Source organism: Solanum stenotomum, chromosome 1 (genome assembly GCF_019186545.1).
Source record: "Solanum stenotomum isolate F172 chromosome 1, ASM1918654v1, whole genome shotgun sequence".
Taxonomy (NCBI): domain Eukaryota; kingdom Viridiplantae; phylum Streptophyta; class Magnoliopsida; order Solanales; family Solanaceae; genus Solanum; species Solanum stenotomum.
In genome coordinates this window covers 2,496,850-2,513,593 of record NC_064282.1, presented here as the reverse complement: position 1 = coordinate 2,513,593, position 16,744 = coordinate 2,496,850, and the positions used below count along the sequence as shown (strand labels likewise).

The 16,744-nt window shown below is 30.6% G+C and overlaps 2 protein-coding genes across 2 annotated transcripts; one reads left to right on the top strand and one right to left on the bottom strand.

Moving 5' to 3' along the window:
- The first annotated feature begins 8,615 nt into the window (after window positions 1-8,615).
- Window positions 8,616-12,461, top strand: LOC125860542 (polyol transporter 5). The gene is made up of 3 exons (XM_049540871.1): window positions 8,616-8,823; window positions 9,087-9,449; window positions 11,156-12,461. Exons 1-3 carry the CDS (start codon window positions 8,694-8,696, stop codon window positions 12,277-12,279), a joined length of 1,617 nt encoding a protein of 538 aa, XP_049396828.1. The 5' UTR covers window positions 8,616-8,693; the 3' UTR covers window positions 12,280-12,461.
- A 1,954-nt stretch (window positions 12,462-14,415) lies between these two features.
- On the bottom strand, window positions 14,416-15,854 carry LOC125869926 (BURP domain protein USPL1). The gene is made up of 2 exons (XM_049550579.1): window positions 15,693-15,854; window positions 14,416-15,364 (listed from the first exon to the last, which is right to left on the bottom strand). Exons 1-2 carry the CDS (start codon window positions 15,744-15,746, stop codon window positions 14,624-14,626), a joined length of 795 nt encoding a protein of 264 aa, XP_049406536.1. The 5' UTR covers window positions 15,747-15,854; the 3' UTR covers window positions 14,416-14,623.
- Between the last annotated feature and the right edge of the window lie 890 nt (window positions 15,855-16,744).

Sequence of the window (16,744 nt, the reverse complement as noted above, 5' to 3'; positions counted from 1 at the left end):
CGCATACGTCCTATTTTCATATTCAGATAAATTTAACTTGTGAAATTATATTAATTATGTTATCGTTGTTTCTTTCGTAATTTGTTGGCAGTCCAAATCAAAGCCCCAAAATTGGGGGTATTTTTTATGATATATGACAAGATAATAAAGTTGGCAGCAAGACTTAGAAAAATCTTCAACACTATAGTAATGTTCAAAGCCACGTGAAGTGGACTTTTAAGCATTATTTTTTGGTGAATTATTGTTGCCCCACAATTTGATACGTAATTAATACTCACAATACTTAATATCATTTTCTATCCTTGTCCTCAATTAATTAAAACACTTTTTAATTAGGGTAAGAAAATAAATGATTCATTGCATGTGGCTACATTAGTTGGTCAAAGGTTCACAACAACCTTTGTAAATAGTAAAACAACCTTTGTGAAAGTACAATAACTAATTGTTAGATTTACCAAATAGTCCAAAGCAAAATATTTTTGATACAGACAGGTTCTATTAAAAAATAAAGAATTAGTTAGCAATAAACAAAAAATTGCAGCTAAATAGCAAAAAATAAAAAATCATGTTAATTTCATTTAGTGATGGACTATAAAAAAATTATTTAATTAGCTATAAGTTTTAGCGTCAAATGAATTAGAAGTTATTGATAAATTAATTATATAACTAACATATTTTCTTGTGTGAATTTTTAACTTAATTTATGTCAGAAATACTATGCGTTGGGCATAGGTAAAACCAGTGAGACTTGATTGATTTTTATTTAGCATTTCTTTTGTCATTGATAAAAAAGTCGCTATTTTTTATATTCGTACATGATAAATCTCACTTCAATATAATAGTCTGCAAATTACAGAGGCTAAACCACACCAAGCAAAATGTCGTGAGACATGCTCTACCGAGCTAGAAAGCATGATGGGGATTGGAAACTCAAGACCTTGAAGTTTACCTACTTAACCAACTCCATAACCCTTACGGGTGATTATAGCATTTCATTAACTGTTTTTTTATTTAAAAAATCTATAAATATATAATGGCACGTCGCTGTTATTAACAGCCTAACACCCTGTATTACAAGAAACTGTTTAATTAGACGTAAGCATGAAAAGGCTAGGAATGTGGACATCAACTCCTATTTATAACTTCAATTAATAATTAATTGTATGAATAAGATTTGACAAGTCCTAATTTCTAATGGTAATTTCTTAAATATGAATTTGGTGTATTAATCATGGTGTTTTCATGAACACGTCAAATTGATGAGTTTTAATATTAGTAATACTTGATTTCAACTTATTATAGTACTATGATTAATGCATGGGCAGGTCAAACCGCGTATAATAGACTTTTATGATCAGGCTATTTACAACCCAACAGGAGCTTAGTGTTGGGCTATTAATAATCGATTTGATTATAATTTATTTGACATAATATCAATTTTTTTCTCCAATAAATGCTCACTCTATTAATACTTAGGATATAAATGAAAAAACATCATTAATACATTTTTAATTTTCTAAAACCACAATATGTTTGAATAATTATTTTTTGCAAGATACGAACAGTACTATAAAATTGAGACAAAATTAAAAATCAACTATATCAAAGACGTGTTGGAGTTACTAAAACGTTCACAGTAAAAGTATTTAAATCAAATTTGAAATATATTGATATTTTACACAATTTTATCGACACTAAATCAACACGAATGGACTAACATAAATTTTAATTTGTATAGTTAGCCTACTAATCTTACTTTTGAATCATAATTTATAGAAGTTGAATTGTCTAACTTGCCAGAAAGTGGGCAGCCATAATTTTATAATTATATCCAACTAACTAGATCAGAAAGCAGCAATAATTGAAAGGCATGAGTTGGTTGACTAGAAAATTTAACTAGTAATTAATTATTAGGTAAATGATTTACTAATTATAAGACGTGGAGTATATAAGCTTGATTTATTGGGATCAGAGTATTTTTAATTCGGATTGTTCATGTGGACATATATTTCAAGGATTCTGCTATTATTATCATCTCCGTTTTTATCTCTAAGGAAAATAAGATTTGTTGGTCTCATTTGCAAATTGAATTAAAAAAAAATGTTTTTTTTCTGATCTCTTGTATCTAAAATTAAAAAATTCTTATAAAAAGTAAATTATAAAATAAAAAAATTTATGAATAACCTACAAAATCAGTTAAACTGCATTTTTAAAGAGATTCTCAGGTTCTAATATAATTACGTGCAACTAAGAAAAAAAAAAGTCAATACTTTGACCAAGAAAAAAGGAAAAATTATTTGGTACTCAATATTATTGAAACGCCGTATATTATTTGTTTCCGTCACACATAAGTCATTTAACTATTCACTAATATCCATTTAAAAATCATCTCATGTACATATTCAATTATTTGTGGGTGGGTTTACACTTTCACACTTGAAAAAAATTGATACCCTTTTTAATCCCCATATTCGAATCCTTTTTATCTCCATATTCTAACTAATCAAAAAACGAATTCAAGATTTAAATTTTATAAATTTTATAAATTTATATCTAATATGTATACACATAAGTATATATTCTGCATTGAAAATTACGTGTTTAATGATTAAACACACACCAATAAATATTTGACTTGCTCATATTCGGCTTGACCGTTCCGTTTACCACCAGCTAATACGCATTACGCAACATAGAGAAATATTTTCCAATTCTCTATATGTGATGAGTCATGATTTCGATGAATAAATTATTTTGAATTGACTCACAAGACAACAAATTCCACATTTTGGTGAACTGAAGATACAGTGAAATAGACTAGTTGCGATACTCATATAATATATATTTGCTTTGTCCACTTTTAATTATCATGCACTTTTCAAAAGTTAATTTTACTAATTTTTAAAATTAAATTAAATTATATTAATTCAATATTTAAAATAATAATAATGGCAATTGTAGTAATCTTTGAATTTAGAGAAGTCCTGTTATGGATTTGTGTCTGTTCATCTATTAGTAAAAATATCCACCTGTCCAATTAAATATCCCCTGTGGGTCTACTAGTCCATATTTAATTTATATTTAAACAATTAATTTTATACTTGAATATTCTGTCAGATGATTCACCAAACGAACCAGTAGTTGAGTGCCAAAAGAGATATGGATTCCTTAATTATTATGATAACTCACAAAAGTCTTTGTGATTTTCAATCATAAATCCTGTTATATTTAAAGGATTTGATGAACGGCAATAAATCGAAATAAAAACGTAATTTATTAGAGAATGAAGACCATTTAGCATGTCATAATCTAGTTGAAATGACAAACGCTACGATGCGATTGAGTCTTAGGGGTCGTTTGGTTTGAAAATGAGTTATGATGGGATAAGTTATGTTGGAACAAGTTATGTTGGGATTAGTTATGATGAGATAAGTTGTGTTGGGATTATTTTTTATTGAGTGTTTGGTTTGTTGTATTCAAAATAATAAATTTTAAGAACAATTTATTTGTTTACAAAAATGCCCTTCATTAATGTAAAAAGTGATATAACAAAAGGGTTGAAAGAGACATTTTTGTCATTTACCTATTTTATCCCGAGATAAGTTATCTCGGGATTACTATACCACCCAAAGAGAGGGATAACTTATCCCGGTACTAATTATTAATCCCGGGATAAGTTATCCCGAACTTGCCAACCAAACAACAAAATAAGCAGTACTATAATTTAATCCCGGGACTATTTGGTATTATCCCTCACACCAAACGAGCCCTTAAGGTATAAGTATAGTAGAGGAATATGTTTGTCAATTGTCGTCATCACAATAATAATATCAAAGCTAAGAAATTAAAATTAAAATAAATAAAAGAGAAGTTGCAGGGAAGCCAGGTATAACAACTGGCATTTCCATATATATACTGTATATAGCATATAGCTCAACAATCATCATATATAATACTGGCTACACTTGAATTATATAATTGCTGACAACTTGAGTAGCAAGTGGAGAAACATAGGTGCCAAAAATATATTTTACTATCAAATATACCTCGATATTTGTACTTAAGAGTTACAGATTCCAATTATAATACACTAGTATATCTCATGTCATTCAAGAATTTTAACAAAATACAAACACTTAGATTATGAAGGAGTTGTTTGGCAGGAAAGATAAAGATAATAATCTCGAGATAAAATCTCACTTTTTGTACAATTGTAATAAAATAAACTACACATATATAGCAGGGATAACTAATTTCATTCCATAGGATAATTTTGTTTATCCCATCGCCATACATAAAGACACTTGTTGACACATATACATTTGGGGGCACTCAACCACATAAAAGTATGCATGCATAAAATTTGCGTATCTCTTCATATTCATACTACGACACATGCACTTTATAATATACAAAAATGAAAAAGAAAATATAACAAGTTGTAGTGTGAATATATAACTAAATATAATAAGGACTTTTCTAATGAAATGAGTGTGGGGCATTCAAGATATCAAGCCCATCGGTGTTGACTCCAAACAACCAACAGTTATCATCCATTTTTCAAATTTTCTTTCTTCGTGATGCAATCATTAATTTGACTATTTCAATTAGGAAAGCAACTCTTTCGTATACCATCACTCAATTAAATTATTGATAATTATCTCACAAATTATTTATTTAATTTTTTTTTTACTACTAAAAGTATCCGTCACATTTCTAATGACTCAATTATTAATAACTATCTCAAAAAGTAATTATTATTTTTATAACACGAAAGTCGCCCAAGAGTAGGGGCCTTTGTTTCATCTTTTTTACTAACTTTTAGTTCACTGTTCTATATGAAAATAGACTTATATTTCACATAAACTAATGGACTCATCATAGTATGGAACAAAAAGGAAGTATCTTACCTTTTTCCTAAGTAGTACTTACGTCCAACAAATAAACATTGTAATATAATAATATTTCCATAATCTTTTTCTTGCCTGGATAAGCATCATCGGCGTGTTCCGTGAAAGCATACCTACTACTGAAAACTGCAACTAATATTTTATATCGTCTTTTCTGATTACTTACAAATTAAATAGAAGAAAATTGAATAAATATTTCAAAAAGACACTCATTTTTGAAGAATCGTGTAGCAAAATTATTTAAATTTATTTTCGTTCAATAAGATCATCACCGAACTTAGGATAATGAATCCCCTTAATCTTAATGACTAGAACTAAGTTGGATTATAACATGTACTCTTTTTTAAAAATATGGTGCAAGTTATTTTCATTGGTTTTGATAATGACTTCATTATAGTGGTATATCATGTTGTTCTTCTCAAAATATGTGGCATTTCTATTCAAAGATTATTAGATTATGACATGTAAATTCATTTTCCCATGCTTTAAAGGCAGTTCCTTTTTTTTTTTCTCTAAAAAACAATTACTACTTTATATCAAGAAGTTAGGAGTTCCAAATTATCCAATTTAAATCTAGCATCATATTATAATTAGCACATGGATTTAGCTGTTTTCTTAGTTAATTAATACTAGCTTAATTTAGTGCTTACAAAATGTGAGAGTACTCCTAAATAATTTATTTCTTGTGCGATGGTTGTGTTCCGTACGAATTAAGGAAACATTTTTCAGAAAAGAAGTTTTCTAATTTTTAATTTAAAAAAGAGAAATTGATCTTCCAAATGAAAATAGTGTCCTTCCACTCTCCAAAATACCTCATCCTCGCCCCCATCCCCCCTAGCTCTCATCCCCATCATCCTACACCCTCTACAACTTCCAACCCCTATCACCTATAGTATTTGTTATCTAAATACTAAATCTATTATGAAAATAATAGATCTATTTTGATTTGTTAAAATACACAAATAAAATAATAAATCTCTATGTTGTTGTAAGGAGTAAGTAATTAAAAAACGAACATAGATTGTGGTGGTGCAGTGATGAGATTGTTCTATCCTTAACTAGATATCTTGATTTCAAGTTTTGAGTATGGTGAAAATTCTGTTGAGAGTGTTATCCTCAAATGGAGATCCAAATTTAATTGAAGCTCCAATACAAACTCTGACACTAGGTTGGAAACAAAAAAAAAAAAGGTAATTAAACAAACAATGGGAATAGTAATCAAAGACAAATAATGACAGAAGGAAGCAGCTAGCATAAATGAAGCAATTGGATAGGGATAAGGGTTCATTGGATCCCAATATTTCATTTTAAAAATTAAAATGCCTTCCTAGGTATGGAGGAAACTCTCCTTTGACTTTTCTAACCTTTTAAATGACCAATGAGTCCAACTTAGAGGCCTTAAAAAATAATTTTTAAAAGGGAAAAGGGTCAAAATTGCCCCCGAACTATATGAAATAGATCATTTATACCTTTTGTTACATTTTGGGATCAAAAATGCCCCTGCTGTTATCCTAAGAGACCACAAATACCCTCAAGAGTTAACACCCCAAATTTTTGTTGACATGGCAAGCCACGTGGGACTAATCCTTCCACCTACGCGTTGCCAACTAGGATTCACTACAAAAGAACTAGACCTTTAGCGGCAACAACAGTCGCCACAAAAGCCCAAAATCGTCACTAAAAGTTTTTAACATTAAATTCTAATTTTGTGTTTTTTTCTTCATTGTTTTTAAAAAACCAAATATGATATCAATTAAGTAGAAGTTTGAAGACACTATATGTTTTATTTTTATGTCATATGTAAATGTATAAAATGTACATTGATGCATTATATATATATATATAGTAGGAGATTTGAATAGAGAAGTAATTTTGATTATTTTTCGTAATAATATTGGATGTTTTTAATATGGATATTGCAAGTTATTTATTTTAGAAAATTAGGTCGCAATCGAAAATTAATTATCATATTTTTTTGTTGAAAAAATAGGTTTTACTAGCGAATGGTTGTTGGAGCCTTAGTCGCCACTAAAAATCACTCATAACCTTTAGTGACAATATTTTGGAATTTTGTGGCGACTTTGTTGCCACTAAAAGTCAAGTTCTTTTGTAGTGAATCTTAGTTGGCAATGCTTAGGTGGAGGGATTAGTCCCATGTGGCTTGCCACGTCACTAAAAAATTGGGGTGTTAACTCTTGAGGGTATTTATGGTCTCCTGGGATAATTGCGGGGGTATGTTTAATCCCAAAATGTAATGGAGGGTATAAGTGATCTATTTCGCATAGTTCAGGGGCAATTTTGACTCTTTTCCTTTTTTAAAAAAGGAACTGTTTGGCCAACCGATTTGGTCATTTGGAGGTAAAAAAAAATAATTGAAAACCAAAAGTATTTTTAATTATCTTTTTTAGAGGTGTTTGATTAATAAGTAAAATTCTTTTCCCTTTTTTTTTGTAGTAATTTAAAATTGTCTTTTTAACGATTATGTGAAGAACAGTCAAATTGCCTAATAATTCTCATAAATTCACTTTGTCATTAATGAGTTTATGAGTATGTTTGAATTAACTTAAAAGTTGGTTAGAGCTTTTTTTAAGTCATTCCCACCTTTTGGAGTATTTGACAAAGTTTAAAATAAGTATAAAATGAAGTTCAATAAGTTAAAAACCCAAAATAAATTTCCCTAACTATTTTTTTTATTTAAAATCATTTAAATTTGACTTTTTATTCTTTTAACTTAAAAACTATTTTTCTTAAATTAATCCAAACGGACTCTATATAAAGTAACTCTTATCTGATTTTCAATAGATTCACTTTTTGATTTTATATTGGGTATTCTTTATCCGCATCATTTCTATGAAAGGAAGAGTTTTGATATAATCTTTCTGCGGAACATTTGGATAAAATTTCCAGTAGGAGTATAAACTTAGTACTTTTTGCATATACATCAAACATTCGAATTAGCTAATTCAATTGTTCCTAATTATGTTTCTGCACTGCTGTTCCATATATGGTACGTAGTACTTAAGAAGATAATTTAGTCATTAATTGATCGACGTGGTTAAGTGTAAACCGACCATAAAATTGGATGTCGGCATCATCAAAACGAACAATAATATATAATGACCTTTTTTTCTTTTTTTGACTTTCTCCCTTCATGTTAGAGTACGATTAATTAAAATCATTTTGTATAATTCTATTTGAGGAATAAAATATTAGCATAAAGTTTAAATTCGAAATATCTACTTAAAGGTAAAAATATAATTGATATCGATCATACCATCTGGTGCTTATAATGAGCTTGTTGTAGTTAAATTAATTTGACTTCAACTAACATTTAAAACTTCCAACTTTATATATGCTTTAGTAAATTAAACTTGTACTACAAAATTGAACAAGTAGACACACACCAGACATGCCCAACGTGGCATATATAATATATGTAGGATGCTAAGTACGACGTTATATGTCCACTTATTCAACTTTATATATATTTAATTAATATTTATTTATACACATCCAAAGTAATAAACATAAATATCAGCTATAATCAAATTTAAAAATCACATCCACCTTAGAAAAACGAGTCAAGTATAAAGATCCAATAAACCAAAATTAAAATGGACCCCATAAGCTCAATAATTTAACATATATTAGGTCAATATTAGGGTCCCTTTTTGTATATAAATAAAGGTGTGTGATAAACACAAAGATGAAGACCACACACTCTTGGGTGACTCTTCCCAACTATACCTTCTCTCTCTGGCTAACAGTTTTTCTCTTCCAACAATGGAGGAAAATAAACAAAATCAGGTAGCTAGAATTCAAGATTTTGATCCACCAAAGAAGCCAAAAACAAACAAATATGCAATTGCTTGTACTTTTCTAGCTTCATTGTCATCCATCTTGCTTGGTTATGGTAACTACTTTCATTTTCTCCCTTCTTATTACATACTACTTCATTTATTACCCATGTACTCAAATTAATCGTCTCTTTTTCTGAAAATAGTTATCTCAAATTATTATTATTATTTGACAGTAATATTTATCATCATTGAATTCTATGCCACTAATTTTATCAATTTATAATGAATTTAATACTAGAACACCTAAATATTGTTATTCGTTTAGTTTAAATTTTGAATCTGTTTCTACGATTTTATAACTTTTTGGTCCATGCAGATATTGGTGTAATGAGTGGAGCAATTATCTATATTAAGAAAGATCTCCATATTACTGATGTCCAAGTAGAGATTCTAGTCGGAATTCTCAATGTTTACTCTCTCTTTGGTTCCGCCGCCGCCGGTCGGACCTCCGATTGGATTGGCCGTCGGTATACTATGGTGGTGGCTGCCGGAATCTTTTTTGCCGGAGCTCTCTTGATGGGTTTTGCGACAACTTATGCCTTTCTCATGTTTGGTCGATTCGTCGCTGGAGTCGGAGTCGGGTATGCTCTCATGGTTGCTCCGGTTTACACAGCTGAAGTCTCGCCGGCGTCATCTCGCGGTTTTCTTACTTCCTTCCCCGAAGTTTTCATTAATTTCGGTACGTGGTAATTTTTAGTTAACAGTTAAAAGTTTAAGTTATCTATAGTAAAAATATTCACGCATTCGAGCAAGATTTATGATCCTAAAAAGATGGATAGTATGACTAATAAAATATCAATGTAACTCTATTTTTAGATCCTTTTAATAATAATAGTACTCCCTCCGTCCCTATTTACTTGTCCATATTTCCTTTTTTAGTTGTCCCTATTTAGTTGTCCATTTTGACAAATCAAGAAAGGACAACAATTTTTTTCCTATTATACCCTTATTTACACTTCTTGAAAATTGTAAAAGTGTATGTTGTTTCCCTCCAATTTATTTCACTTGAATTCAAATAAGTGGTTGTAATTTTGAAGTGAAAAGTTGTCATAAGGGTAAAATTGTAACTTCACTGTGCTAATCATTGTTGCCTTAATCTGTGTGCCATTTCTAAAGTGGACAACTAAAAAGGGACAGAGGGAGTATATTTTATGAAATTATTACTATTTTTTAATTATAATTAAAAAAAAAGAAAAAAATTGAAACCAATGGCGTGGGACTTTGAATTTAACGTTGAAATTGTCGTTTTCTGAGTCAATAGTAATGACAAACAACATGTTTTTGTCGTATCATTTTATTGATACGATAGAGAAAAATATATTTTACTCTATATAATTCGACAGTAGAATCCCTCTGCAACAAATTAAAAAAATAATTAATAAGATATTTATTCATAATTTGAGGACGTCGTATTTCTCAAAGATGATTTTGATTTAATCTCATATTTCATGAGTTTGTGAAATATTTTAGATGTCTATTCAAGAAAATATATTACCTTTTATGTAAACATGAATTAGGATTTAGAGTTAAATAGCCTCAAAAAATTCTAATTAAAATTGAACACACCTTATAGAGTCTTAACTAAAATTGAACGTATCTTGTAGAGTCCGACAAAACTTCAATTTCTACCCCTCAAGGCAAGACAAACACCAGCTTTCCTATTCCAATATTTTTTTGTGGATTCAAATGATTTATATATAATATAATATCCTAAAATCATCTGTACTTTTGTCGGCTGTAATTACTATAGATTTCGTGCCATCACCTATTTTTTTATTTTAGTTTGTTTTCTAATCGGTAGCAATTTTGTATTGAATTTTTCACTTGATATGTTTAAAATTATAAAATATATTCGATATGTTTTTTAATTTAAAATTACAAAATTCATAAATCTCTTTTATTTTTTAAATTTTTTGTGCTGAGTCAATATATATATCAAATAAATTAAAATAAAAAATAATATAATTCTCCATTTTAATTTTTTATTCCATGACTTGGGAGAGATTTCTTTGTTTTAAAATTCTTGCTTGTTCTAATAAAGTTCTGGTTGGTAACATAAAGACGTTTTGAAAATATCTATCTGGAGTGAAGTTTAAAAAGTCAAATAAAAAGTGTGACAAGTTATTGCAAGTAATCTAAGTTGTTGAGATTTAAAAGATATCCATAAATGAACACAATTCTTACTGTATTAGAAAAGATACTACCATGTCATTTTATTCAACACATAAAATCAGAGTTATTTCAAGGGTGAGGCTGTTAACGTCGCCATATTTAATTTTATAGAGACGTTGTTAAATAAAATTATATACATATTTTTTAATTAAATCGAAGTTTACGTGATAAATATTTATATTTAATAGACTCGGATAAATTTGTTAATGGCAGGTATTTTGATGGGATATGTATCTAATGTGGCGTTCTCCAAACTTCCAACTCACCTGAGTTGGCGATTCATGCTCGGAATCGGAGCAGTCCCATCTGTATTCTTGGCCGTTAGTGTTCTGGCTATGCCGGAGTCACCGCGTTGGTTAGTTATGCAAGGTCGACTCGGCGATGCACGGCGAGTTCTCAACAAAACATCCGATTCCTTACAAGAAGCTCAATTGAGACTCGCCGATATCAAACAAGCCGCCGGCATACCGGACAACTGCAACGACGACATTGTCGAAGTACCGAAACGCGCAAATGGAGACAACGTATGGAAGGAATTGATCTTCTCCCCGACGCCGGCCATCCGACACATTTTAATCACCGGCGTTGGAATCCATTTTTTTCAGCAATCAAGTGGAATCGACGCCGTCGTTTTGTACAGCCCGAAGATTTTTGAAAAAGCCGGGATCAAGTCCGATCACGACAGGTTGCTCTGCACCGTCGCCGTCGGAGTAGTCAAAACGTTGTTCATTCTAGTAGCCACATTTATGCTCGACAGATCCGGTCGCCGGCCGTTGTTATTAACCAGTGTCGGCGGAATGGTGGCATCGTTGGTGCTTCTCGCAACCGGCCTCACAATTATCGACCACTCAGAACAGAAATTAGTTTGGGCAATAGTACTTTGCATAACAATGGTGTTAGCTTACGTGGCGCTCTTCTCAATTGGTATGGGTCCGATAACGTGGGTTTACAGTTCGGAGATATTTCCGTTGAGGCTCCGGGCAACTGGATGCAGTATAGGGGTAGCAGTGAACAGAGTAACAAGTGGAGTAGTGTCAATGACGTTTTTGTCCCTTGAAAAGGCGATAACTATCGGAGCGGCGTTCTTCTTGTACGCCGCCTTAGCGGCGGTGGCGTGGGTGTTTTTCTACACATTGATGCCGGAAACTCAAGGGAAGACTCTAGAAGAAATGGAAACATTGTTTGGAACTTTCTGGAACTGGAGAGAGAGAGCGAGAGAACTGAAAGAATTAAAGAAGACGGAGAAAAACGATAACGGCCAGATTCAGATGGGTACTAATAATCCAGCTATGCAAAATTTTATGATGGTATCAGCACAACCAAACATAGTTGTGTGATTGTTTGAGACTTTGGATAATAGGCAAATAACAATATATGAAAGGAGACAGCAATTTCCTAATTTTGTACATACTCCTACTTCAAGATGTTGTGACTTTTGATAATTTGGGTAAAAAACTACTTCATGTACGATATATGACAAATATTTATCAAAACCAATACATGATGAGTAAACAGGGGTAAAAATTATCTTAAACTGCCTTTAAAATATGTCATTTTTGTCTCATTACCCAAAAAAAATTCCTTAAAATGGTCCTTGAATTTCTTTCGAACAAATAACCAAACTCGAGATCAGCATTGAGTTTATAGTTATTCACCTTGGACGAGCAAACCAACATAATATAAAAATTAGGTCCCATGACTATTTTGGTTGAGCTCACGAAAACGCGCAAGATAAAACAAGCAAAGGTCGATTGAGATGTTTTGATCATGTTCTGCATCAACCTTTTATTGTATCATAGTTTTGAAATTATAGCGATCAAAAGAAGACGAGGTGGACCTAAGATCACATTGTCTCGAAAGACCTACCAACTGTTGGAATCAATGCAGATCAAAGAAAAGATGATAGAGAAATTGCCACTTCAATGGTTAATTGGTATCACTAAAATCTCAACCATCTGCGTCTTCTTACAACTTACAAACACTCTCTTTCACCTTTTTAATATTTTTTCAGGCCCATCGTCCACTTTCTCCTTCTCTGTCCTGCCACTAAAAGATGTGTCGTCTATTTCAAGAAGAAATTTAGGCCATAACTTATGAGATTTTGACTTTTTCCCTTTATATTTCTACTTTGCTTTGTTTCACTTGAACCAAGGGTTTTTCGAAAATATTCTCTCTCCCTCCAAAAGGTAAGAATAGGATGTGTCGTCTATTCTTACTTTATGACATTTCACTAAGATATGTTATTATTAACTTATATGAGATTCCTAAAAAAAAAATCTTTGACTTCATGTCGTTCCGTTAAATATATGACAAGTGACACACAAACTTTGCTTGATATGATAGCTGAAAAGTGAAAATGCCCAGGCCTTAAAATGTTGATGGTCCTCTAGTCTTTTACTCTTGCCATGTGCATGTATATTAGCCCAATTGTGCCCCAAATTTCATGGTCCTATTACGCCACCATCTTTGTTGTTATTTTCATTAGTGGCCAACTGGATGGCGTCAGCTTTAATTATAGGATTTGCGAGGAAATTAACATTTGTTTATAAATCTGTAATTTTGATTATGTTTCAATACATATGGGTCAAAGGTGGTTATTTGTGAATTTTATCCTATTATACATAGGCCTAATTAAACGTTCTATTCTGCAACCTCATCCATGGAAATAGTGTGGGCTCAAAAAATCAAGAAGCCCATATTTGATACTTAGTTATAGTGGACTTCTACAAGGAGCCAAAACCCAATGCCTTTTTATTTTGGAGAAAAATTCAGAAATAACAAGCATAATAAACATAATAAGATTTATAGCTTTATTTTTGATAATTGCACTCTATAATTTTCGTTTGCTATGGAGATTGCGGTTAGTAATTTTCTCCCCATTTGTATATTTCACATGCGAATATACAAATAGCATAAGTATATGCAAATTATGTATATATACATTTAAATTTTTTTCAGAACTTCGTTTGTATATTTTGCTCCCCAATATACAAACATAGTAATTTATTATGAATCTTTTATTAAACGTATACAAATAGTCAGGGTAAGCATATATGAATTTATACAATCAGGAACCGAATAATATAAATTCAGAAATTATACAAATCAGAAAAATTATACAAATAAAGAAAATAGCAAAAAATGAGGAATTTATAGCCGCGAATTATAATTTTCTTAAGCGGTAGCTATAGTACATAATATAGGCTAAGTATTTGTTATTCTGCATCACTTTTATTGGTCATAAAAGGGAAAATTGTTGGAGTTTTTGTACTTAATACTTCAATGCTTATTAGTAGTTATTATCCTCTTTTAACTTCTAAACTTTATCTTAGCACTTCAAAATACTTTTCAAATACTTATACTTATCGGGGTAATTCCAAAGCTTTAGGTACATATCATTTGTAAATTAATTTAAAATTATAATAGAAACCATAAAATTTAAATCTTTAATCGTACTTACTCTAATAGGTTAGGCAAATGTATAAAGGTCCATCATTGAATTCAAACAAGAGTACCACATACCACTTATGTTGCTCGATCTCTTTACAAATGATGCCTCACACGGCACACATGTCAGATCCTCTAAAAGCACACTATTTTGAAAGATCCCAACACAAACTAAACAAGATTTTAAAAAGTCCGAGCAACATAACACAATACTAGCTAGTACATAGTAGAAATTTACATTGATAATGATGGAACCCAAACAAGATTATCTACTGGAAAATAATGACAAACAGGGGAACTTCCAGGGAGAACTTTCAACACTCTAAAAGCAACATGATCATGATTCCATTCTTTAGTATCCATATGACAAATTGCAGCAGCTTCAATTCTATCTCCATTTTCACCCAAAAGTGAAATCTTGAATAATTTATTTTCCCCTTTTTGCATATGGCAATAGAAAACAGCATAAGGGTAAGGCAAAGTATGACAAGCAACTAATTTTGGCTCTAAAATCTCCTTTGGTTTTTGCAAAATTGTGTAATTTTGTAAAGTAACAGGGGATTTTTTCAAGAATTCTGTAGTGTATACATCGAGTTTGGTGTGAAATCCTAAAATCTCTTGAACAAAATCGAGCATTGATTCTAATGAAGTAGCGCAGAATTTGGATTCGCCATTCATTGCTGAGATTTCGCAGTGGAAAAATGTGTCTTCCATAGCTTTTGCTTGAGGTGAATCTTTAGAAAATGAGAAAAAATTAAGAAGATAAGTAAGATTTGATGAAGTAAATGGAATTGAATTTGCTTCTTCTCTAGAAAGTAAATGAGGAGAAGTTGAATGGTCTTTTAGTGCAAAAAACAGAGGCATAATTTTTCCAATTTTTAAATCTTTTGGAGTGAAGAAAATATTGAGTTGTGGATTTAGAGTTTCTTCTGGAGAAGTTTTTGCAATGTCTCTGGCTCTGCTTTCGCTCACAAACTGCAAAAACAAAAAATGAATAAATTTAATCATAGTGTAAACCCACCAAAAAAAAATTAAAAAATCTCTACGGTTACACTGTTTATATCGCTTATCAGTGTATGGACAACTATTTCTCGAGCAGATTTTAAGTTCACATAAGATCATTATTTCGAATGAGGTAAATAGATTGATCATATGCAAAGGCGAATACACTTGAGTTTCAACACGTTAGGTTCAATCGAATTTATATTATAAGAAACTTAGTTGTATATGCAAAAAAATCACTAAATTTCTCAGCAAGTAATAAAAATACATAAGTTGAACTCGTCAAGTTTAAATTTCGTACCTGGAACAGAAGAAGTGCATGAAGTAAGATGGAAAGAGTGGATCTAAACTCCATGGTTGATCAGTTTTCTTGCTTCTACTCTGATGTTTTTTGTTTCTAAAATAGATGGAAAGTGAACTTCATGTACCAATAAGAGTTCTTTTTTTTTCTTCTGTCATATTCTTAATTTGGTCATGTTTTTTTAAGTATATATAAATTTCTTTTCGAATCCTTTTACTTTTGGATTTATTTAAAAAATATTAAATTTTAGACAATTTAAAAGAATTTCAATATCATCAGATCACTTGAAAAATAGACAGGTAAGCTTACTATGACATGATAAAATATATTAACATGTAAATCTGAATAGCTCAATTGGTTGACAATCTAAACTCCTATTTTGTTGGTCAGAATTTAATTCCCCACATTGTAATCTCCGCTTCATTTCTCTTTCCCTTAACCTCAATTTTATTTTATTTTTAAAAAGACATGCTAAAATATATTAATAGTGTGAAAAAATAATATTATACAACCACTATATAAAAAAGAAAAATTATGAATGTTTTTTTTCTTGGAAGTATAGGCCAATGGGAGGAACATGCCAACTTGACAACAAAACTAAGCTTGAGACAATAATTTAATTGGTAATCTATGATTAATTTATCAAATCACACACTATCAAACAAGTCAGCGCTATGATGAAATAATACTATTTCTGATAAAACTTTTTTTTAATTATCCTAACACTTGGTCAACTAAACAGTTCAGTGGTAGCCATTGCAATCAATCATTTTGTTGAAATTTAAAAATAAACACAGCAGATGTGTATCTGGCGAAGTTCACTGCTCCCTCGGTCTTAAAATACTTGTCACATTTCGCTTTTCAAACATTAAGATATTTAAATTCAATACTCAAAAACTATATGAAAAATATGCTTCATTACAATTATTTTTATATCAATATTATGGAAATTATATATTATAATATCATGTAGTTTGATTCTAAAAAAAAATGACAAGTATTTTGGGAGTTCATAAAATAGCTGAGGGACAGTTTTTTTTTTTTAAAAAAAT